A 27,500-nucleotide genomic window follows, 5' to 3' on the forward strand; every position below is an offset into this window, starting at 1 on the left:
ATATATATATATATATATATATATATATATATATATATATATATATATATATATATATATATATATATATATATATATATATATATATATATATATATATATATATATATATATATATATATATATATATATATATATATATATATATATATATATATATATATATATATATATATATATATATATATATATATATATATATATATATATATATATATATATATATATATATATATATATATATATATATATATATATATATATATATATGTGTGTGTGTGTGTGTGTGTGTGTGTGTGTGTGTGTGTGTGTGTGTGTGTATGAATATTTTGTCCCTGTCTTTTCTAACAAAAGAGGTGATATGTATATAAACAGTTTATGCTATATTATATCGCATATTAATGTCCTTTGCTAACACCAAACTCTCTATACATGGCACCACATCTACAACCAGATAATAATAAGGAAGAACTCGATAATATCTTACTTCTTGCCGTACCTTCAGTTCAAGCTCCCGCATTTTGTTGTTCATCATAATTGTCTTGCGTGTGATCTTCTCCCCCGGCCGGTTGAGACGTAGCACCCACGGTAACCACTGCAGGAAGAGGCTTTTCACCTGTAAAGGGAAGGAAGGAGAGAAAGATGAGACAAGTGTTACCGATGTTGCTGCCTTAGTGAGTGGTGAGATGCTTCAGTGGTATCCGCGCAGTGCTAGAGTGTGTGTAATGTGTATTAAAGTACTTGATAATCGCACAGAAGGCAATAGGCAGTTTGATAAGAAACACACACACACACACACACACACACACACACACACACACACACACACACACACAGAGACTAAAGGCGGTGGCGAAGGGAATAAGGTGGTGAGCGTGGGATCGGGCAGACGTCCACGCGTAGATTCGAATCCCACCACATACCGCTTTGAAGCTATGCCATTTGTCGAGTGGTTTAAAGTTACCTATATGTCACCATGATACCCAGGTTCTAGATGGTTACACCAAAGATACGCTTCGGTGGTGATATGAGGCCTAGTATGCGTACCACTATAAATGAAAATGCCTGCGCCACTAATGGGAGAAGCTGAACAGCGCTTCCCACATATACTCTTTAAGTATGCCTACAGGCGCCTACAGTACCGAGGTGTAGCCTCTCTTCTGAGAGGCTGCTGCCTGCTCATAATACGTGAGACATATTGAGCGAATATATATATATATATATATATATATATATATATATATATATATATATATATATATATATATATATATATATATATATATATATATATATATATATATATATATATATATATATATATATATATATATATATATATATATATATATATATATATATATATATATATATATATATATATATATATATATATATATATATATAGTCGTAAAATAAAAACCTGCGAAAATATGATCTGAACAAATTTTTTAAATCAAGCGAACGTTTGATGGTATTGCGATTTATGTCTCCAAGAGGGCACAGTTAGCAAAGCGCTGACTAGTGACCAGTCTTCACTTGACCCAGACGTGCTGCGCCTCACACCAGTGTAATGCGTGAAATTTCGAAATTTGCTAAAGCAAAAGAAAAAAAGAAAAAAAAAGAAAAGGAAATGGTGCCATTAGTAGCAAAAAATGAAAGTCGGGCAATTTGATATATATATATATATATATATATATATATATATATATATATATATATATATATATATATATATATTTTTTTTTTTTTTTTCTAATCTTCACACATCTTCATGAGTCTCTATGATGCATAACATCGTGGCAAGATGACCGTAATGATGTATATATGCAGATTTGATTTTGCATGGAAGCAGAGTTGCCTTCCTGATGATGCTTAGATGTTGATAGCTGAGAGGAGTGTGGTAATGGTGGTGGCGGCGGGAAGGGCGGCGAGGACGAGCCGGCTGGTGCGGCGAATCTCCGTAAAGATGTAGCTCCCATCTATTGTTTACTCAAAGCTATGGAAGAAGGTCAAGTAAGCGAGTGTGATCTGTCTTGTAGCAGGTGTCTTTCCTCACACCTGGGACAAAGGAGGACTTCAGCTTCGCGCCTCTAGTATACATACATTTAATTTGACAGTGGCAAGCGACAAGCGGTGCTTCATGGAATCGATTAGGCTGGCGGGGAGGGCAGCGTTCCCCTCCTATGTTGGTGACTTGACCTCTTCAAGCCGACCCTCCTCCCGGCCACACAGCTACTACAACCACCACTGTGGTCCTGGCCTTAACGGAAACACACACACACACACACACACACACACACACACACACACACACACACACACACACACACACACAAACCGTATAGTGTAATGATTAGTACACTCGACTCACAACCGAAAAGGTCTTAAATTCAAATTCCTGATTCTGCGAGGCAAATAGACGAGCCTGTTAATGTGTAGCTCCTGTTCACTGGCAGCAAGTAGTCACGGGATATAACTCGAGGGGTTGTGGTCTTGTTTTCCCAGTGTGTAGTGTGTGATAGTCCTATCCGAAGATCAGTCGGTAATATGTGGTCTTTCCATAGGAGAACGGCTGACTGGGTTACCAATAGTCGACCGTGGTGAATTACACACACACACACACACACACACACACACACACACACACACACACACACACACACACACACACACACACAACAACAACAACAACAACAACAACAACAACAATGGAAACAAAAATGGAAAGAGGATTTAACGCCGTGCCCAATTCGTTTGACGTAGAGATCCCTCAAGTTAATATAAGAATTATTGTAATTAAGAAAAGCAGATGTTGTGCAAGTTGCCCTGTCACCTTACCAAAGCATTTGATTCCTGAGGTGATTCGTAAATGCTACCAACGAGAGTTGCATTAGTCTATGTGTACTGGAAAAAAATGCTTAATCGGTAAATTTCGTGATATAGATAAGGCATGATTGTGTCACTGTAAAATCATCACGAGAGAGAGAGAGAGAGAGAGAGAGAGAGAGAGAGAGAGAGAGAGAGAGAGAGAGAGAGAGAGAGAGAGAGAGAGAGAGAGAGAGAGAGAGAGAGAGAGAGAGAGAGAGAGAGAGAGAGAGAGAGATGACTAAAAGGACTTCAACCAGACTAGGACCAAGTGTAGCATGGTGTCGTATGAGAAGAGATCAGACAAAGAAAGACTGACAGCGTTGGAGGAAAGAGGGACGAGATTTAATTATAATGTTCAATGCAATAAGGGGGTTGAAAAAGGAAAAAAAAATATGTGGACCGAAAGGAGCTTAGACAAGGGATGATAGAAGAACAATGGATCAGGAGTACTTACTGAAAAAACTATTTGTATTATCTCTGGATGATAACAGAAAATTACATTTAAAAATACGTTCGATATGGAATCAATATACGAATAACTGAAGGAAAATAACGAAAATAAGGATACTGCGAAAAGTCAGTTGACTTATACAGGGAAGTTCCTGCACATCAACATACACATGAACACACACACACACACACACACACACACACACACACACACACACACACACACACACACACACACACACACACACACACATACAGTTTGTATCCAAGAAGGCTCGGTGGCGGCACGTCAGATGGGTGAGTTTCAAAATTAACAATCCCAGAAGCAAGTAGGTGTGGGATATAACCTGAGGGGTTGTGGCCTCGTTGTTCCGTTGTGGAATGTGAGTGGTCTCACTCATTTCCGGTCACGATGAGGTCTAAGATTTTCTCGTAGGGGAACAGGTGGTTGTCGAAAGATCTGCAGTCGACCGTAGGTGAGAATGAAAATTCACACAACAGTCTGTCTATCTGCGCATAACTTTTTCTTCTCTTTTATGTATCCAGCTGTTTGTTGTACGAACACTTGTTTGTTGCGTTTGTACGTATACACTATTTACACGTAAAATAAAAACGTTAATACATTTCGATTCATATCAGTGAGCTGTCTTTACGTATTTATCTGTTTATCTATTAATTGATCTATCTTTCTATATGTCGATCTATCCTTCCATTCACTCATTAGTCTATCTAGATGGGTACAGACACCCTTATGCCTATAAAGGCCGTGCGCTTTGGGGTCCGAGGGGTCTCCAAGCGCACGTGTTCGAATCCTGTCCACGGTCCGAGTGTAGGTTGGGCTTCCTCACTCGGGGCAACGGTTTCCTAGCGGGTGGGCTTTGAGATAGAAGGTACTTTAAACAGTATCCCCTTTAGCCCATAAATTCCCGTGAAAAGCCCACATGGTATAAAAAAAAGATTATAGATATGTGAGTAGTCAAACAGAAATGAATAAATAAAAACACATTCAGACACACACACACACACACACACACACACACACACACACACACACACACACACACACACACACACAGAGAGAGAGAGAGAGAGAGAGAGAGAGAGAGAGAGAGAGAGAGAGAGAGAGAGAGAGAGAGAGAGAGAGAGAGAGATGTGAAGTTCCTCCCCCCCAAAAAAAAAAAAAAAAAATAGACCATAAAGAAAAGGGGAGGAAGCTTGGAGAAATAGTAAAATGGGATAGCGAGAGGGAGGGAGAGAGAGGCTCCACTAAGACTCGCAATACAACCCTCAATATCGGGAAACGCATCAGAAAGCATTTAGCCTTTCACTCCGGCACCGTTCACGATGATTCAAAGTGTGTTTCTCAGTAAGGCTCCTCATTCTTGCTTCTAATTCGCATTTCAACCTTACACTGGTCTCCTTTGCCTAGTCGTTCACAACTAGGCGTAATTTTCCTTGTTCATTAAAGGCATTCAAGTAGTCGTTCTTAGTAAATACGACCCATCAAGATGATACACAGGCGATGGACTACAAAGGAATAGTGTAATTGCTTTTCGTAGCAGCCGAGGCTGTGTCCATATTGATACACCACCACTGCAGACAGGAAGGTTGGTCTCAGTTGTGTCTTGGTAACTGACGTTTAGTTGTAAGGTGCCCGTTGATTCTTTGTGGACGTATTCTTCAACACTTATTATCCTGACAAGTCTGTAAATTGTTCTTTATGCCAAGCTGTCTTGCATCAGAATGGAATATTGTAACTAAATCATGACCCTTGAATGTTTTGGTGTCTCTATTGTGAGTGTCATGATGCATCTCACACTTTTTTGGGGTAAGGCATCACATTGCAAGGAGCGGTGCAATGGCCAATATGAAAGTGCTTTCAAAGTACTCAGCGAGGGAAACTTTTAGGGGTGGCAAATGGAGACTCCATCTTCCGCCTTGATGTGTAGCAGCGGCTGTAAATGCAGGACACATCTTCGACTTTAAAAACTACCTGCTGTATGTATAAAAGTAATGGCAGCAAATTGACAGTGATTCTTGTATCTATTATAACGTAAATACAATAGTAAAGGCACGAAGTTATGTCATCTACTCTTTACTTGTTTTTTTTTTCTATGTTAGCAGGAAAGACTGGCCAAGGTCAACAAAAAATAGGAAAAAAAAGCCCTACTCAGTCACCAGCCTCCTTACAGAGCCTAAAGCGTTAACCAAAGGACAAGGATAAATGTCTTGAAACCTCCCTCTTAAAAGAAGTCAAGTCATAGGAAGACGGAAAGACAGAAGCAGGCAGGGAGTTCCAGAGTTTACCAGAGAAAGGTATGCATGATTGTGAATACTGGTTAACTCTTGCATTAGAGGGTTGGACAAGATAGGGGTGAGAGGCAGAAGAAAAGCCTTGTGCATCGATGCCGCAGGAGGAGGGGAGGCATGCAGTTAGCAAGATCAGAAGAGCAGTTAGCATGAAAAAAGCTCTAGGTGATGGAAGATAACAAAGTTGAAGGTTAGTTCACCGGGTTGGTCAGTGAAGGGAGAGAAAAGCCAAAGCTGGTGGTGAACATTGAAATCTTCAAGGATTCCGGAGATCTCCTCAAAAAGATATAGAGACAGAATGTGTTCCACTTTAGAAGTTGAATAATCAAAGAATTTCTTATAGTCAGAGACAGCACAGACAGCACAAATATATTTAGTTAGAAAATGACTATTGAGTCGAAGCCAGATGATGGAAAACTCGGAAGATTCAAGAACGTGGGCACGAGAGCAAGTCACGTCGTTGCGCACATAAACACAACATCCAGCTTTGGACCGAAAATGAGGATAAAGAAAGTAGGAGGGAACAGAAAAGGGGCTACTGTCAGTTGCCTCAGACAGCTGTGTTTCGATGAGGAAAAGAAGATGAAGTTTAGCAGAGGAGAGGTGGTGTTCTACAGGTTGGAAATTAGACCTGAGACCGCGAATGTTGCAGAAGTTAATAAAGAAAAAGTTAATGGAGGAGTCAAGACATCTTGAATAGCTGCCGAGAGAGCAGTTTGACCTAAGGACATTTATGGTTCCCTCCCCGGAAGGAGACTCCGAGACTAGATTGGAGTCGCCATTAAAAAAAAAAAAAAAAAAAAAAATAGGTGAAGGGCGTGTGTGTAATAAGTACATGTAGTTTTGTGTGAAGGGGGGAGATTGTCTTTAGAGGGCAGGCTGTGACTGCACCCTTGAATTGTAAGACAAAAGGGAAACGTTCCGCGAGTTCACAATTAACTTTGATAGCAAGTTCACAGCACCCGCCTGAACTGACCCAGACCAGAACTGGACAGGACAGAACAGGTCTAGATCAGAACTAGTGCTATTCGACCTCGCCGGGAGTAAATTATCGTTCCGGTAGGTGTCTACTACTTCCTCCTATGAATGCAATGAAGTAAAAAGCAGCGTTTACCTGAAACCTTTGATACAGCCTGATAGCGAATGCCATGGTACGTACTTGAAAACAGCGAGAATTGGGTCACGAGGACAGGCGGAGTGCTTTATTTACTTTTTTTTTCACTCTACTTTTCGCATGTTAAATGTTATGCGGTGCTCGGTCTGCGGAGAGCGATGTGTTGGGAACCTTGGTAAACCAGACTCTATAAGATAACAGAAATGGAGCAAAACAGTAATGATACTTGGCTTTAAGGGCGGCTGTAGTTTCGAAAAAACTATAAAAATACACTATAACGATGGCGGTGGTTCTTCGTACTGCCTTCCGGTAGAGAAGCACTACACCTTTATATTGAATTATGCTTTCCTTTATCAGAGGTTTGAAATTATACAAGTGACCCCAAAACCTTAAACTAATGACCTTCCCGACTTTGAACAGCTGGCCGTAGGAAGCTCTTGGTACTGTAATGGTGAGCTTTTCATATTCATTTACTAAAGATGTTCCCTTACAATAAGGCATATTTGTAACTTTCCTTCGTTAGCAGGAAACAGGGGATTTTTTTTTCATAAAATGTTGGCAACAGTGTGGCGAAGCATCGGGACAGTGGCAGACCTGCGTGTGTGTGGTGGGATCAATAGGTAAGACTCTCCTTCCTCTCCCCCTCTCTCTTGCTGCCTTCTGTTTTTTCTCTCTCTCTCTCTCTCTCTCTCTCTCTCTCTCTCTCTCTCTCTCTCTCTCTCTGAGGAGCCTTCACCTTTACTATCTTGTATTTCTCACTTTAGATTAAAATAACAATAAGCACCCTACGAAGGGACGATAGGTCTGACGCAGTTTGCTCTCTCTCTCTCTCTCTCTCTCTCTCTCTCTCTCTCTCTCTCTCTGTGTGTGTGTGTGTGTGTGTGTGTGTGTGTGTGTTTCTGGTTTGTCTCATGTACATTTGGTATATTAGTGCCACCATTGCACACATCCTGACACGAGCACACCACTTCCCTGCATCCCTTGCTTCAAGGGAAAAAAAAGGTTTTGTGGTGAACCTCGAGAACAGCTGACTCCGTTCCCTTTCCCTCTTTCCTCTCCTGGTGTTCGTGGGTAGTTTCTGTTTATTTCTATCACCTCTTTCCATCCTCCCACTTCTTCCCATCCTCACACTTACCCCTTCGCTCTCTCTCTCTCTCTCTCTCTCACACACACACACACACACACACACACACACACACACACACACACACACAAACACAAACCTGTACCATGCAGCTCTAGGCAGACTAATACAAAAAAGCAGAGGCTTGTACTCACCATGGGCGACATTTCGTGGGTTTCCGCCGACCGATGATGGTAGTTGAGTATAAGAACGGTGCTAACCACACTCGAGGCCACCATGAACATGATACAGTTAAAGTAGGTGCCTGTTGGAAACACGGGAGATGAGTCAAAGAGATGTTCGTCACAGCTGAGAGAGGGTTAGCATTCCCACATCGAGCAACGCCCATCAACTAAATGAAGACTGACTCTTTAATCATTAACTCACTAGTACTTACTGTACGTTGAAAAGGGTGTAAAAAATAATTACTGTTACTTCTCACGTAGCCTCACTGTACCTATCTATACTATAAGAAAACATACTGCAGTGCACGCTACAATGAGATCACAGTTACCTCTTTGTGCAATGATGACCCTTCTTACTCGGGTCCTACAAAATAGTACTACTGGAGGTAAACACTGTACAGAGAAGGATGTCGTTGGAAAGGACGTTACACTCTCAGATATGAAAGTTGGGGAGTGGGAAGGAGAATCGCCAGAATCCAAAATGACCTTGCACAATGTGGCATTTTATGAAGATGGACACACCCATGCTGAGTCCTTCCTGAGCACTAGCGGGCACACGCCAGGAGTACCTCGTCCATGGATTCTGGTGACGCTTTCACTGCATACAAGGATTATGGTAAACACACCAGACAGAGGGAGGTCAGGCAGGAATATTCTAAAGATACTTTAAACTATCATACATAAACTGCTAACTTTCCTATCGTCCTCAATTGTTATAAAAAATAGTAAACATTAATTATATATGTATATATATATATATATATATATATATATATATATATATATATATATATATATATATATATATATATATATATATACTCGTATATGTGACTGGGATAAATCTGCTCATTATTTTTTGGGCTCTGACTGCTCGATGTGTATGCTTGTTGAAGGCATGCAACACTGCACAGTCACTACCAACACATTAAGCATGCATGAATTCCACGCAAGGGGTGGCAGGAAATGGTAGAAGGGTTGGGGGGTTGGAAAGACACGAAGGGTTTGGGGTAAGAAGGACTTGCAAAGGATAGGTGGCTTGAAGAAGCAACTTGACAATAAGAACGTGAAGAGGACAGAGTTATTGCGGCGAGAAAACAGAAAGTGAAGGTAGAGAGAGAGAGAGAGAGAGAGAGAGAGAGAGAGAGAGAGAGAGAGAGAGAGAGAGAGAGAGAGAGAGAGAGAGAGAGAGAGAGAGAGAGAGAGTCATGGATGAGTCGAGTGAATGACAATGGGTGCTTATTATCATTATTACTATTATTATTATTATTATTATTATTATTATTATTATTATTATTATTATTATTATTATTATTATTATCATTATTATTATTATCATTTTATTATTATTATTATTATTATTATTATTATTATTATTATTGTTGTTGTTGTTTTTGTTTTTGTTGTTGTTGTTGTTATCATTTTTATATTTGGTTGTTGATTTGTAGTAGTTATTGTAATGTTAGCTTTTTTGAATCTGTGAAACAAAAATTGTCATGTGAAGTGATGTACAAAAGCAAATTAACGATTTGAAATTAAAAGAAAAAGTGATTTGAATAATGTTGATTAATACTTAACTTAAACACGAATTGGTCTCATAACCAGAGTTCAGATAATTTGAACGTGATGATTAAAATAATCTCGCAAAGGAAGGATTACTAACTAATATCGGATTATATATATATATATATATATATATATATATATATATATATATATATATATATATATATATATATATATATATATATATATATATATATATATATATATATATATATATATATATATATATATATATATATATATATATATATATATATATATATATATATATATATATATATATATATATATATATATATATATATATATATATATATATATATATATAAACCGTAGAGAGAGAGAGAGAGAGAGAGAGAGAGAGAGAGAGAGAGAGAGAGAGAGAGAGAGAGAGAGAGAGAGAGAGAGAGAGAGAGAGAGAGAGAGAGATAATATATATATATATATATATATATATATATATATATATATATATATATATATATATATATATATATATATATATATATATATATATATATATATATATATATATATATATATATATATATATATATATATATATATATATATATATATATATATATATATATACATATATATATTGGTAGCAAATCAAAACAGAGTTGCTGGATAAGAAAATCTTACAGAGGAAACAGTTTCCTCGTAATAGTAAAAACTGCAAATTTCAAAACTTTCAAATATTATTATAGATGTCTGTGAGAAGATGTATTAAAAGACTACGGTACATTAAGCTTAGTTAAAAGATATATTTAAGCAAGAAATTCGAAAAATAATTTGGCACCCTTGAATTATCAGTGGATGACGAGGAGAAAAGGAGGAAGAAGTGGCAAAGAAGGTCGTGGGGAAGCGGCGTGCATTGTGCTACAGGAGGACAGGTGGAGGTGGCGGTGGCGGAGAAGCGGTGTCAGGGGGCGGTAAGATACTCTAATGTCAACAACTATCTTGAACGACTATTTAGTAAGCAGAGTTAGAAACTACTCAAAAAATTTCACTATCTATTATCTACGAATTTTGTTACTTGGTATTCGTCATGCATTATATTTTGATTAAGAAATGTAAAGCTATTTGAAAAAAAAATGTATGAAGGGCGAATGATTGTCAACAATTATACCACCGGAGAGATATGCAAAATCATCATTTCAACTGTTACCATCAGCATATTCGTGAGCAGGGGGAACATATATGACACCAATAACAGGGTAAGATGCCCCAGAGGCAGTAAAGAGGAACCCAAGTTAAGAGGAAGCTAGTGGCAATAATATAGTTTCGAAAACTTCATGAATAATGTTTTTGCATACCACCTAAGGTGCCACAGTGTGGAATGCAAAGCGGTTTTTTAATGGGATTTCCATTTCATAGGTTTGAGTTATATTTGGTTTATAAAATTGCCAACCTGTACAATTGTGATAATTTTTGGAAGATTAAATTTAAGTTATATAGAAAACTTGTTGGTTTCACTCTGAGGGATCTTACATAATTTTAAAAACTTTTATATATATGTGTTTTATATGAGCTTAGTCCGTCGATACTTGGATGCCGAGGGAGAGGAGTGACTGACTTAGGAAGCTGAGAAAGACTTCCCGAATTAGTGAGTAATCGTTTCATTTCTTTCTTTTATATAAATATCTGTTACGTCCAATGGGGAAAAAACATATTTAAAATGGGGAAAATTAAAAACAACGTATCTTAGCGTGTGTTTCGGTTAGCAGGAGAGCTGGGTGAGTTAGGTTTAAGCTTGTGTTGTTAGGTGTGTTGTTTAAGAGAGGTTACATTGTATGATTATTGCCACGATGAAGCTGAAAAGATAGAATTGAAATTAGTTAGTTCAATATTTAGACATGTAGTTAATTAGATGAGTTAGCGATTTAGATAAATAGTATAAATATGAGAGAAGGTTTGACGCTGAGTGACATTCATAGTGTTGGGTTTAAATGCCGTGGGTTAGTTTCACTTATATATTTTCCCTGAAGCTGAAAAAAGGAGCATTAATGGAGTCTTAGATAATCCGTCGACGCTGCCGAAGACGGCCTCGTCAAACGTTGCATTAAGGGGAGTCAAAAACCAACATGCAGAAGGACTAAAAAAGAAGCAGTCAAGTGTGCACAACTGGTGGGAGAGGGACACGGGGCCTGACTGGGCAGACTCGGGTGTAACCACCAAGGGCACCTACTGCTGAAAGAACCTTAGGCCGTTCCGAGGTGGCCATGGATCGAGTCACTCGTTAGTATTCTTTACAAAGGCAGTGAGATACGAAGGGGGGGCAAGTATTTGGCGTCAAGTACATACCGGGGAAAGATATGTTGAATCGTCGAGAGTGTAAACAGGTATTTGGGAAGTGGAATAATAACTCAGTCATGAGGAGCGATTGAGTGAGCGGTGTGGACCACTTGTTGGGAGAGAGGAGTGTGTTCTAAACAGAGGTGAGGTGGAGGGGGCGTCAGACGGTATCATGGTTGCTGCTCAGTGGAAACACATAATTTTCCATGAAAAGTGAATTTACTTTTATTTCTTTGCAGGGTGTAATTACAGAAAGGAAATGCATATGTTAAGTGACTACTGCGCATATATATATGTATATATATATATATATATATATATATATATATATATATATATATATATATATATATATATATATATATATATATATATATATATATATATATATATATATATATATATATATATATATATATATATATATATATATATATATATATATATATATATATATATATATATATATATATATACACACACACACACACACACACACACACACACATATATATATATATATATATATATATATATATATATATATATATATATATATATATATATATATATATATATATATATATATATATATATATATATATATATATATATATATATATATATATATATATATATATATATATATATATATATATATATATATATATATATATATATATATATATATATATATATATATATATATATATATATATATATATATATATATATATATATATATATATATATATATATATATATATATATATATATATATATATATATATATATATATATATATATATATATATATATATATATATATATATATATATATATATATATATATATATATATATATATATATATATATATATATATATATATATATATATATATATATATATATATATATATATATATATATATATATATATATATATATATATATATATATATATATATATATATATATATATATATATATATATATATATATATATATATATATATATATATATATATATATATATATATATATATATATATATATATATATATATATATATATATATATATATATATATATATATATATATATATATATATATATATATATATATATATATATATATATATATATATATATATATATATATATATATATATATATATATATATATATATATATATATATATATATATATATATATATATATATATATATATATATATATATATATATATATATATATATATATATATATATATATATATATATATATATATATATATATATATATATATATATATATATATATATATATATATATGTATGTATGTATATATATTACACGCAAGAGACGAACACGTACTTTGAGTACATACATATGTGGGATTATTATACTTTAGTCGTGAATGACTGTCCTTAAGGTTGGAATTGTCCCGAGACTGCCCTCGGCTGCAGGCCGCTGCGTTCATTAAAATTTTCTGAGTGTACCTTCATTTAGAAAAATTTACAAAGATACAAGTAGACAGATGGACAGTGAAATGCCCCTCTATCACGAGTTCTGCACACTTGATATGTGGCAAGGGAAAGGAGAGAGGCCAGCGTCCCATTCCTGTCTTCTGATAGGCTGGCTAGATGTAACATAGCGGCTCTTCCTGTCATGTAATTGTTGTTATGTTAAGGCTTCTCTTGCCTATTTATTACTTAAATCAATCGGCATCGTGACTAACACTTGCTAGTGATTTCATGTTCACGGCCGGCAAAAGATCGAAATTGTGAAGATGCCAATGCATAATATATATATATATATATATATATATATATATATATATATATATATATATATATATATATATATATATATATATATATATATATATATATCATGTGTGATTGTGTATGATAATTAGACAAATGACACAAAATAGTGATAGGGGTGGAAGGAAAAAGTCACTGCAACATACGTAAGTAAAATCTGTTGCAGCAGTTTAGCCAGTATAGGAAGTGGGTGTTTCAGTAGACGAAGATTAAGAGGGCACAGGAAACTGTTGTTTTTACAAAGATAGAATGTTTGTATGTTTTTATTTCTTTTAAGTTAAGAAGTGATTGTAACAAGTATCAAGGGAAGAAACGCCATTTCGACAGTGAGGAAATTTTGTTTCACATTAGTTGAATGACTATTTAAACAGCAATGAAAATTTTAGTGTAAATTATGTTATTATATTGAATGTAACAGTTATTACGTCGGCAATATTGTTGATGTATTTTGCGTGACTGCACCTGTTACTGTTTGGAGGAGGAGTTTGGCGAGGACGAGGTGGAGGAATGGGAAAGGGACTTGGATTAGAAGAGGAGAATAAAAAAAAAAAAAAAATATATATATATATATATATATATATATATATATATATATATATATATATATATATATATATATATATATATATATATATATATATATATATATATATATATATATATATATATATATATATATATATATTAGGCAGGGGACAAGAAGCAAGGTAATGGAAGTATTAGAAAGTCAGTGTGTGGATGGATGCGTTTAGTGTGTGAGGTGTGGGTGGCTGGTGGAGTGGGTGGCCTCGAGGTGAGAGGTGGCGGCTATGAGGCTGGCAGTGAGGGAAGGTATTGTGAGATGATAGAAATGTGGTGTGAGTTAATTAGTGAAGAAACATTTTGAAGGTAATGCCATCATCGTCTGTAGAGAACTAGAGAAACTGGTGTGTGAGTTACCACTAGTTTCACGTTCTGCAAAACGCGTTCCTACATATGGACTTAATATTAGGAAGAATAGAAACCGTACCTATGCAATATACAGTATATAGTGATTACATTCTCTTTTAGTGCTTTGTGAGGTATTGGAACAGCAAAATGCAAAATATTTGGTAGGAAAATAAAGAAGACGGGCGTCCCTAACAAAGTGCCGGCCCCTTGCCCTGAGTTGGCCGTAGATGAAGAATAACAAGAATGCTACCTATGGTTTGCAAGACAGAAAAACAAACAAAAGATAAAAAAAAAAAAAAAAAAAACACGGCTGCTCCAGATGACATGCTCAGGCACACACGTGGGGTTGAGGGAAAGGGGGAAGGCTGCTATATAAGTCCAGACCTTGAGAGAATCCGATGAACTGATAGCAAAACGTGAAGAAAGATGACCCAATTTAGTAAGTGTGTGAAGGTCATAAAGCTGACACGGACCGTGCTCCCATGCGGTGGTGTCCCCGCGTGCACGAGGGACGAGGGGAGACGAATCCTGAACGTGAACGAGGGTCTACTCGAGAGGCAGCATTCTTCTCTTCTTCAACTAAAATTGTGACATCTTAATCAGTTACATATTTTATTATTATTTTTCCTTTATGTATCAATGACGAAGTAGATATGCAAAGTTTCCAGACAGCCAGTGCCCGATGACAAAGAGGACCAGCGCCCAGGGCGGGGCCGCGCGGGTGCAAGGAAGTCGAAGCAGTCCATGAAAATTGGGTCACCGTTTTGCTCGGTCAAATTTCCCCGAAGAGAGCGAGTGTGGTAACCACACTGGCTCAGGTCCGTTAATGAAGTAGTAGCAGCATTAGGTCAAGTGGTCGGGCTAGTTTAGGGTCATGATGAGGAAGAGTTTAGTGGAGAAGGGATCCCAGTTAATCCACTCAGTGAGAGGTAGTTATCAGTGAAAAAAAGCATCTGCGAATCATATTTAAGTCAGATGGTTGGAGGTCGGACGGTTAGGTAGGAAAGAAAACATAACAGCCTGTCGTGTATAAGATGGATTGTAAATCTGTCGATTTATTGAAAATTCATAAATTATATATTGACAAAGTATTTTGTCGTTTAGTTTATGTTTTAGAAAGAAATTTAATGTAAATTTAGGAAGATCCGAAAGTAAGTTTGAGTTGGTGATAGACTGGTGAGTGGAAACAGAACACGATGCTTAGAGAGAAAAAAAAACATTTTTGGAATATTAATTCAAACTACTTTGTTAACTACAAGTGTGTTAATTCAGTGCAGGCGTGGTTTTTTGTGTGCCCAAGTGAGCAACAGAAGCCAAAACGAAACAAGTGTTACACACGCAGCACAATAATAGTGAGATCAGGCAACACACACACTCGTTCGTTGTTTAGGGGCTGTGCACAATTATCTGTTCTTTATACATTGGCAGCCATAATTTCTGGAACATCTTTAAAGTCACCACTATTTTCGAATTATCAAAGATATTCGAATGAGTGAAGAAAATCGCACTAACGCTTGTCATTATTAGTAACGACTTCGTTAACAGAAGTAAAGATGACTGTGAACGACCCCTCGGGTTAATAAGTGGTAAAGAGGAAGCCCAGACTACCCACGACCCTCCAGGCTCTTCATGGGGATCTAGGGTACAACGAGAGGCTTCAGCATTGTAGAACGTCCATGAGCAAGAAGATAGGGATGCAATCCTCTCAGCCGAGTCCATGAAGCATGAATAATTACATTTAGAGGGAGAAGTAGACATAAATGCTGGACCAGGAGCCATGCTTTCCCAGATCATCAAGAATGTGGCCAGGGGGTCGTGGAGGGTAGCTGGGGTAAGTGGCTCAAGTACCAAGGGTGGGAAGCGGTGCGCTGACTGGGGTCACGGCGTTAAAATACTCCAGGTACATGTACAGGCTGAGCATGACCGCCACACCTGCCAAACCCAGACAACGTCATGTCATTACACAGGACACATCACCTGCTATGATTCGATTACTGTGGAGGATATCTATATGAAGCGGCCTACTGATTGTTTCATAATGAAACAATTTGATAAATAAAGCATTACACTTCATGCTATACCGAAAGACTTCTGATTACACTCAAAGCATGTGTCAGCAGATGGGTCTGTGTGCTGCTTCATACAGAATTCATCACGAATACACATAGTCGATGACTTGTAAAAAAAAAAAAAAGTGCCAAGAATTCTGCTTCATCCTCTAATTTAGAAACAGCCACTGACCTCGGTCGGTTTTGTTGATTCTCGAGGGGTAAATGTATACATACATATATATATATATATATATATATATATATATATATATATATATATATATATATATATATATATATATATTGCTGAAAAATCATTGGGCTCCAAGTATAAACGAAATGCACAGCCGTTAGTCTGAAATTTAGCATGAAAGGGCAATATTGGTAAAAATTTCAGACGAAATTATACCTGCAATTATTTGGACTAGAAAGGGATAAATTGTGAGTGCTGAACACCTGTCTGAGGTCCACTGGTACACACCACTGCCAGACACTTCGTATTGTTAGAGCTGAACTGTAGCGGTGAATGGTTGCTACTTTTTGTTAATTAGGTTTAGTGTGACAGGAATTCACAGCTTTGTATTGCTGATTTTCTTCTTGAGCTGTTAAGCAAAAATCAACTACACAGAGACAACATGGGATTTAGATTAATCTGAAAGAACATCATGATTGATGTAAACGTTAAAGTTATCCCTTTAGTTTAAATTTATGCACAAGCATATTTAGTACAATGAGTTATTGACCTCTAACTGTAAGCTATTACAACTTTCTTTGAATTAGATTACAAGTGAATTGTAGTACAGGAGAAGAAATGCATATTAATGGGCAAAATTGACCGAGGCAAAACGCAAAACATTCGTGTCCTTGAAACGGGTTCTGCAGCAGTCATGAATATACAATACCACCGTCTGGGCAGGTTGTATGGAGGTGTTCGACGGAAAAGGAAACGGGCTGGAAGAAGGGTGTAGAGGGTGAGACCAGGGGCAGGAAGGCTGGGTAGCAGCTAACCTAGAAGAGGTACCGCCTCCGAGGTTTGGGGTAGTGTGTCGTTAATCAATTGAGAGAACACACAGAGCGAGAGTAGAACGGTCACGCCTGTGTTTGTTGATGGGCCACGGTCCGACCAGGTTCCGGTGTCAGAAAGAGAGGGGAAAAAAGTTAAACACACCGTTTTGAGTGCGTTTAGAATTGCATGGACTACTTGACCCAAAGCTTTTATCGCAGTGGCAGGAGTAGCTTAGCTTGGAAGCGAACTTCAAGTGATGGAGGAGACAGTAAGGGAATTGAAGAAGAAATATGAAACAGTAACATATATAAAGCTAACGGAAATAATTATTAGATCTTAATTCCTGCTCATTCTAGTGTCTCAGTACCTTTATCTTAGCCAGGATAGAGAAAGCAACTGAACAGTGCAAAATGACTGATTGTATTCAGCTAATAGAGGTCATGTTAAATTGAGGAAGGTGGGAATTAAGTATAGCAGGATATATATATATATATATATATATATATATATATATATATATATATATATATATATATATATATATATATATATATATATATATACATAGTGACGTGACATACTACAAATTTGGTTAGATTTGTTTGAGACTTTGAGAAAAACGGGATTGTCAATTCCGTTATTATAGCGTTCCCGAGACAAAAAAGAAAAAAAAAGAGAGAGAATCCGAAGCGAGCAGGACACAAATCGTCAGTATAATCCTAGACATAGTCAATAAGAAGACAGAAAGGGAGAGGAGAGCAGTCACACCTGAAAGAACAACACCGGAAAGTAATCTTAAGAAGGGCAAAAAGGTCATTGGAAAGTGATACCTTGAATACACTAAGAAAAACACACCAACTTACGGGACTGTACAGAGGATGTCATTCTTACTTATTGATTGACTGGTGTATGTTATGCCAGACAAAAGAAACTTAAGTACTTGTTGTTTCTCACATACAGTCCCGTAATTTACAATAATAAGCCTACGTAGTGGGATCTCAGCATTTGAAAATAAATAAACTCAAATATGAATAGAATAAATTATAAATATGTAATGGAATAAAACATCAATGGGTTCTTCCTGCCAAAATTGTAAAAGAAAGAGGAGACACAAGGAAGGACAAACTTCTATATGGCAACTCAAAAATACCAGTCAGACACTGACCTGCTGAACCAAACAAATGCAGACTCAAGATAGGGTGGAGGAAGAGGGTGGAGAGGGCGAGCCTATGATATAAAATAAACTTAATAAATAATAGATTGCTTTATAAGTTTGATTTATACTTAGGATAAAAAATGGGAAAATGGGGAAGTAGTCAATATTTCTCCTTTCATGTGGTTTTGATGATCAGTGAGTAATTTTACAACATGTCAATTTTACGCGACTTTGATCGGTGATGCTGTGGACGGTGGAAGTCTGAAGGAATGATATTGTTTTTAACTTATGTATTTTAACTTTTAACTTTTTATTTTTTTGTTATTAGCAACTAATTTACATTTTGCCATGCTGAATTACACAGATTAGATTCAGAGGACACAACAATTCTTGGAATCTTTTTTTTTTTTTTGCTATATGTCTTTAAGATCTAAGACATCCATCATCCATTAACTTAACACACTGGAAGAACAGCGAGGTGACACCAACAGTAACGGACACCTGAAAGAACACGAATTAAAGAGAACGTCTGTGCGTGACCTGCAACTTTGAGCTCCTTTCCCTTTTCATTAATGCCGTTTCACAAATCATTAGATGGAGAAAACTTGATTCAAGATGCGTGCACTGTAAAGGCACTCACGTCTGAGGCTGGTAACTCAGTAAGAGTAATAGGAATTTTAGTGATGTGGGAAAGATATATATATATATATATATATATATATATATATATATATATATATATATATATATATATATATATATATATATAGGAGAGAGAGAGAGAGAGAGAGAGAGAGAGAGAGAGAGAGAGAGAGAGAGAGAGAGAGAGAGAGAGAGAGAGAGAGAGAGAGAGAGAGAGAGAGAGAGAGAGAGAGAGAGAGAGAGAGAGAGAGAGAGAGAGAGAGAGAGAGAGAGAGAGAGAGAGAGAGAGAGAGAGAGAGAGAGAGAGAGAGAGAGAGAGAGAGAGAGATATGTAGACAGGTAGATAGATAGGTAGATAGATAGATAGATAGATAGATAGATAAATGAATAAATGAATGAATAAATAAATAAATAAATAAATAAATGAATAAACATATATATATATATATATATATATATATATATATATATATATATATATATATATATATATATAGAGAGAGAGAGAGAGAGAGAGAGAGAGAGAAATGGCGGGAGGCGCTTGTCAGTGCGAGTCACATCACACACAATCAAGTAAGCTATGGCGTGGCGGGCGAGCGAGCAGCTGCCATTGGTCTACCTAGCACAGGCATGGCGTCCGACACTTGGGGCAGCGTCTCGGTCACCAGATTGTGGAAAACTGTCAGGGAGAGGAGAATGGTAACCCCTGCAAGAGACAAGGATGGCAAAGGAATCAGTGAAGCACAGCGATTTTCAGAGACCACGAAAGCTGTCGTCACGGGACTGCTTTCAGTGTCCTCGGCAGGTGTGTTGTGTGGTGGGTGACGGCAGCAACTTGGTATGTGTCGTGCGTCAGGACTTTTCGTGTCCCAACTACAAGCTTAAGGCTCCAAGTTGGTGTGCTGGGAGACTGTATGGATGATTGCCGGGCGGCGCAAGGACACCTTGAGAGAGTGGGGAAGACAAGACTGGACTGCCTTCATTACATGGAGGCCACTGCGGCCGCAAAGTCCCCTAGGCGTCGCCATCCGCCTGACAGCCATAGGGGCCAATGAATATGTTTAGGTTTTTATGTGCATTAATTCGTGTGGCGATTACGGTGATGATGTTCGTGATAATGACAATGATGGTGACAGTGAGGATGTGGATGGCGGAACGGAACGTACGCTGGCAGGGTGTGTCGCCGCGTACAAGATGCGCAGCAGCTGTTAGTGCATGGAGTTTCTCGTCAGCTGAGTTAGCCAGGGACTTTTCCTCCTTTTTATAGCGCGTCACTTGCATGTCAGTTCCGTTATTTATGAGCTTTGGTATCTTTTACTAACTAATAATATGTAGTGATGACAAAATTTACCGAATTAAGGATCTAATATTAAAACAGAATAGATATTTATGTCATGTATGGATTCGTCCCCCTCAGTAGTCCAAGTATGGAATGACTATGTCACTTTTGGGAGCCCGTTGCCATGTACACAACTGAGGTTGAGGTTTGCTCCCGCCAATTATCCTCATGGCAACGGAAGAGTGGGGAAAATGGTGGTCAGGGTAGGGAGGGTGTTTGGCGGGTGTCATGCAATAGAGTTGACAAACTTTAAGGGATCGGGAAAGGGGAGAGAGAGTTGGTGGGAGGAGCGGGCCCGATATAGATAGAACAACACAATTTAAGTCGAGCCGAACATTCGTACAGTGGCGAAGGATGAATGCATTTTTATTATTGATAAACAGAGAAATATAATATGCTGCTGGTGACCCCGGTAGAGTGGGCTTTACCTAGAAGTGGCACGGCATCGCTTGTTGTTGGCATGGTATCATTCACCATGTTTGAGAATACAGTCAAGGATAGCAAGATGGTAACCCCTGAAATAATAATCAGATGCAGAGAATGGAGTAAGAAAATAAAAAAATCAACTTGTGTGTTGGTTTGAAAAGAAAGAAAAAGGAAAGAGAAAGAAATATAGAGTGCTAAAGGTTCCAATAGTGCTTTACGCTTGAGAACTTATTTCGCACTGTAAATTGTTGGTAAACTACTTGATGATGGTGAAATGGCATGTTTAAGCCTCGGTTCCTACCTATTAAGGGAACTGATTCACTGGTAGTCGGCATAGACCCATTTACCATGTCAAGGAAGACAGTGAGTGAAAGCAGAACAGTCACACCTACGAGACAACGAAGAAAAAAATAAGAATAAACGGGTTAACATTACAAGGTTAACATTCACCTTAAGCAAGAGAAATCAGGTTCTGTAGGCGAAGTGGCATACAAATCTGGAAGCTTAAGTATTCTACGGGATAAAATGCTTTAAAGTGGGAGTACAAATAATATATACACTTAAGGAGTCATGATACGTACAGGAAACAAGGAATAAGGGTGTGGAGAGGTGGAAGAAGTAGTTGGTGGAGGTGGTGGTGGAGGTGGTATAAGGGAAGCCAGAGGATTACAAGTGGGTATTTTTTCACTCTTATTCTGAGGAATTTGGACACCGGTAAGAACTTGGTGGATGTGAAAGGTCTCTCGGAGCGCTGGTCGGCGTAGACTCGTGTCCGTCCCAGTGTTGCTGCCTCCTTAGGTCGCCCTGAAACCTAATCGTCTTGTCTAGCCTCTGCAGTCAGTCACCTAGTATGTGCAGTACTATGCTGTGCAAGGTGAGGGCATGCATGACTCTCTGTTGTACTGTCGTCTAGTGATTAGTACTGTGTCGGTGCGTCTAGGCATCCAGCAGTGTGTGTGTGTGTGTGTGTGTGTGTGTGTGTGTGTGTGTGTGTGTGTGTGTGTGTGTGTGTGTGTGTGTTATTTGCCTTGTGTAATTGTTTTCCCATTGAATTTTTTTTGTTAGCTTGTGTGTGTGTGTGTGTGTGTGTGTGTGTGTGTGTGTGTGTGTGTGTGTGTGTGTGTGTGTGTGTGTGTGTGTGTGTGTGTGTGTGTGTGTGTGTGTGTGTGTGTGTGTGTGTGAGTGTATTGGAGGGCGTGATGTCCATGGTTGTCTTGTTGGCAGTCACAGTCGGTTACTCTTAGATGTGATTGAGTTCTTTTTATCTGATTTACTAGTGAGTTTAGAAAAGCGCACACTTGTCGTAATTACTGAAAATATCAAACTGAAATATTTATGGAAAGAGAATCCAGACATGTGTCAAAACAATGGCCTGCTCTCTTTTTTTAATGTATTTTTTAGTGGCACAATCAGCTAAAGCTTTCTTTAAAGTTGAACGTTACTTAAATTTTGTTGTTGGATACATTTTAGGTTACTCAAACGTTGTAGATATGTATTGGTCTTTAACAATAGATGTTTTAGTATATAGGTGTTACTAAATATTGGTTCTTAGGTATAATGGAAGGTTTTGTAATTAGTTAAGAGAAGTCAATGTGGTAATTAGAATTTAAACAAATCGTATTAACTTTAGGAAATATGCTTTTTATACATTTTGCCCAACAAAATAATCATAACTTAATTAGAAGGAAATGATCACGCACTGAACTTCCTGGTGGCCATCAGGTGAAATGTCCCACAATGCAACTCAACAAAGCTGACACGTGGGCTGCTGACAGTCTTAGGGCAACTTGCATTATAAACAGTCTCGTATCGAGATTGTAAAAGAAAATGATTGTTTCGAGACTCCATCCAACTTCATTTTCCCCCTTTATGTAAACTTGAGCTCATATAACTTCTCTTCATCAACGGAATATCGAGATAACGCACGCAGTGAGGTGATCTGATGGTGTGTTGTGCGTTGCGATATATATATATATATATATGGAGTGGATAATTTCGGAAGTTCCATGTTTTATTTTGGGAATATGTGCAGTACCACAAAGACTTTTTAAATATAGAACACAATAGCGTTCGCTACTGCATGTATTTCACAATTCTAAACTAAACACCGATATGATCTATTCTAAAGACCATATCACAAAATAGTACAACTTTCACTACTTAAAAATAAATACTAATTCAGTCTACAAGGCGCGCTCTACTAGTTATAAAGCTGTGTTATATATCTAGAACAACCGAAACTGATATTGGATTCACTTGTGGCTTTGTCAAAGTGTTCATGAGGTCACTCGCTGTCAGATGGCAACCCTCGTGTCCAAGTCTCCGTCAGCAACTCAGATCATAAACAGCGCTGGGAAAACTTCCTCAGAGCTCCACCGTCGACTGTCTCCGAGCACTCGTGACCTGGAGCTACGAGCCTCAGACGTCAAAGGAAGTCAAGGCCAAATTTGCAAGTGACGCTCAGGGAGACACCGGTGGCAGGCAACCACCAGCTGAGATCGAACTTTGACTCCACCACAGTCCATCCAGATTATGAAGTGTTTGGTTCAGTTGCAGGTCAGTATGTACACACAGACACATATTATGGATAGAGGTAAAAGTATATATTCAGAGTTGTGAGGGTAATACAGCATCTAGTTCGACCACTGGCAAGGACTAGCTGGCATGCAAGTAGAGCAGGATCCTAAAGCTCCACAGCTGGCGCTGGCTCGGCCCGGCTGGCCTATGTCGCAGCCACTACACAGAAATATTATCTCCAATGAAGATATTCCTTTGTTCTGATTTCGATCGTTACGGATGTTGTAGTTTTATATATATATATATATATATATATATATATATATATATATATATATATATATATATATATATATATATATATATATATATATATATATATATATATATATATATATATATATATATATATATATATATATATATATATATATATATATATATATATATATATATATATATATATATATATATATATATATATATATATATATATATATATATATATATATATATATATATATATATCATCATCATCATTGATTATACAAGTTTTCTTCACATCGCATAATATTGACGCGATAAAGTTAGAGTGCATGTGCACAAAATGTAAGCAAGTATGGTGGGGGGAGGAGGACAGCAAGCCAGCGCCGCGGCCAATGGAGGCTTAGTTGGGAGAGGCAGCCAGTGGCAGGCAGGGAAGTACAGGGAGGGCACGGCTGCCCGAGGGTCGGTGGTGGTGTGCAGAAATGAGGAGAACACCAATACCACTTCGTCTAACGAAGTGATCTAAAAGGACCGCATGCAATTACCTCAGAGGCTAAAAAGAAGAAAAAGACAACATTATTTTATGTCACGGCAGGCGCTGTGGGAGAGAGGTGCTGAGGGAGAGACAGTGTGTGAGACAAGAGCTCTCATATGACACAGTCCAAAATTACTTCAATTACCTTGATATAATTTTTGCAGTTCACTGGAAAGTTCAATAAAGAACTTTAGATTAACCCAGAGTGTAAAAAGATACATATATGTATGAATATAACATTGAACTTTGGAAGACATTACTCATTACAGTGACTAAGAGTGTGGTGTCGCGGCGGTAGCGACACGTTAGGCGCCTCAATGTCACGTTAATAGGCGCAACAAGTCCCTCCCTCTAGGTTATACGTGGTCATGAAGGCTTAGCTTGGCCTAGCGTGTGTGACGGCAGTCAAGTCATTAAGCGGTCGCTTGTTCCTGTCTCGCGTGATGTGCGAGGAAGACTTGTGGTTTCATTGTTGAGGGATTAAAGTAAAGAAGCTCAAGAGGCAGCGACTGACCATGCAGGAAGCAACAGCGCATATGATCCATTAGTTATAGCCATTTCACCATCGCTGAATTTTGAAGCAAACTTTTTGAATTAATAATCTGAGACTGAATACTTTAAACAGTTGTGCATGATTAATATTGACGTGTGTTGTCGAGGAGAGAGAGGCATATTATTAAGCTCCTGATCATACAAGGTGAAGGAGTAGATGCTGTCCAGGAGGAGAGGATTGTTAGTTATAACACATAAAGACCCTGGGTATCTATAACTTTGGCTTAAATTTAACTTGAAATACCTTAATATAATCTTATCATTCTATATATTATCTTTAACGCTAAAGTGTAATTATAATGTGAAAATTCAACTTTATGATGTACCACGAATATACTTTAAAATCAAAACAAAGCACGTGGCGTACTCGCTGCGGCTTGCCTGACAGCAAGGATGGAGTGGCCGGCGAGGCGGAGCAAAGCTGATCAGGTTCATTATTTGATTATCAACGCTCGATCGGACGAACCATCTAGACGCCAGGCAAGCTTCACAGCAGTACTTTGTGCGTGCAAATAACATGCTGCGCTTTAACCACTTGTAAAAATGCAAATTGTACATAAAATAAAGAATATTTAAATATCACTGAAGGACACAGAGACGACCATAACGGGAATCAAGAGACAGTGACACACAAGCAAAGATAAGATAGACACAAGCGTTATGGGCTTCCCCACTTGAAGTTCATTGCTTACTGGATCACACTTGTCCACACCATCATGAATGGAATGCATGATCTGTGTAAGTCTGTAATTTACAGTGTATGTTGTGTGTGTAAAAGGAAGCGAAACTGTGGTTTATGTTTTCCTTTCAGAAAGAGGAACAAGGTTTGTGTCGGATGTTGATCAAAGGCTGTGGGGGGAGGAGAAGAGTGATAGAAACTGGGAGAAAATAAAGTAACGGGTATGATTTAGGGTTTAAACTTAGTGGCTGGGGCTATAGGAGGAAAAAAAAATACAGGTATATAAAAAAAAAAAAACCTACTTCGCCTCATGAAAGGCGGATCTGTGACGCCTGTAACAGCTGTTGATGTATGAAACTAGCTCGGAAAGTCTATATAATCCTTAGCAACTCCCTCAGTAAACATCCCGCGTATCTCTGGCACCGCTCTTGTGTTCGACACTGTACATCAGATTCATCCGTGACCAAGTTTACCTATCAGAGGCACCGATTCGGACGTGGCGGGTGTGGTGGCTGATACCATGTTCAAGAATAGGGTTAACGACAGTAGAATTGTTATTTCTGCAAGTTTAGAACAGGTAGTTTAATGTATTGCTTTAATCCTCTTTTCGCAGAAAGAAGATATTGAACAGTTGTTATTTACTGATGGTTTTATATTACAAAGTATTATATAGAATATTTTCCCTACACAATATTTCTTTCCTATACAATGAACGAACAAAATTGATTTCAAAGATTGTAAGGGACTGAATTTTGTAATTTTACCAAGCTAAAATTCAAAAGTACAAATTGCACGATTAAAAATACATGTGACAAAGAAACCCAAAAGCACATTGATGCAATCTGCACACCAGGGGACAACACAGGACACCTTGCGCCCCGCGCTGCCTACACCAGCAAAACCATAACAAAACAAAACAAAAAAACAAGACAAAACACAAATGAAAGATGAAAAAAATCATCACTCAAGACAACATTTTATATATATATATATATATATATATATATATATATATATATATATATATATATATATATATATATATATATATTAGTATGCAATGGTGGTTGAGACAGTGAACGCTGGAACAAAAGCCAGTGTCTGTCTCAACACACTCACCACTCAGCTGATTGTTGCAATATAAGTTTAAAAAAGAAAGGTATGACAGTGCTAGAAAATTAATGTAATTATATAAATACTTAATATAATGAAAGTTTGATACATATACAAGAAATAAATAAAGTGTTTTTAATTGAAAAGTTATGTTTTTTTTTTATTAATGCTTCTGAGAATAACTGGCAAATAGGTGTTATTCTCAGAAGCAAAGGCTGAAATGGAATTTCATTAATTATTGTAACATTTTAAGAGATGTATTATTTAAAGAAACTTAATAATAGATGAGGCCAGGCTAAGAACAGGGACCTTAACTTAACCTTGTGAGTGCTGACCTATTACCTCCCGCTCACCCTCCAGCTCTCCTCTACGGTGATGATGACAACCTTCTTGCACCTCACGGTGACTATGGTATGATTCCAAACATAAGGCTTTGAGGGAGGGACACAAACCAAAAGACCACTAGAGCAATTCGCTGAGGGCATGAAGGCATGGGGTTGACAACTGAAGACTACTTTGTATTATCTTTAACACAA

At 37.3% G+C, this 27,500-nt stretch overlaps 1 protein-coding gene across 16 annotated transcripts in view; it reads right to left on the bottom strand.

Annotated features, from left to right (window-relative positions):
* The window catches only part of LOC123505467 (neuronal acetylcholine receptor subunit alpha-7-like), a 240,105-nt gene that overhangs the window by 11,543 nt on the left and 201,062 nt on the right, over positions 1-27,500 (bottom strand). For 3 of the 16 annotated variants that reach the window (XM_045256793.1, XM_045256791.1, XM_045256794.1), the window contains exons 8-10: positions 21,304-21,390; positions 8,024-8,133; positions 500-616 (exon numbers count right to left, since the gene is read on the bottom strand). In XM_045256793.1, coding sequence (XP_045112728.1) covers positions 500-616; positions 8,024-8,133; positions 21,304-21,390 — 314 coding nt within the window. Of the gene's footprint in view, positions 1-487; positions 617-8,023; positions 8,134-16,529; positions 16,614-20,155; positions 20,243-21,303; positions 21,391-21,602; positions 21,690-26,324; positions 26,412-27,500 lie in introns of all 16 variants that reach the window. The other 13 variants (XM_045256792.1, XM_045256785.1, XM_045256787.1 and 10 more) reach the window with 10 other exon arrangements.

This window comes from Portunus trituberculatus, chromosome 18, assembly GCF_017591435.1.
Source record: "Portunus trituberculatus isolate SZX2019 chromosome 18, ASM1759143v1, whole genome shotgun sequence".
NCBI lineage: Eukaryota > Metazoa > Arthropoda > Malacostraca > Decapoda > Portunidae > Portunus > Portunus trituberculatus.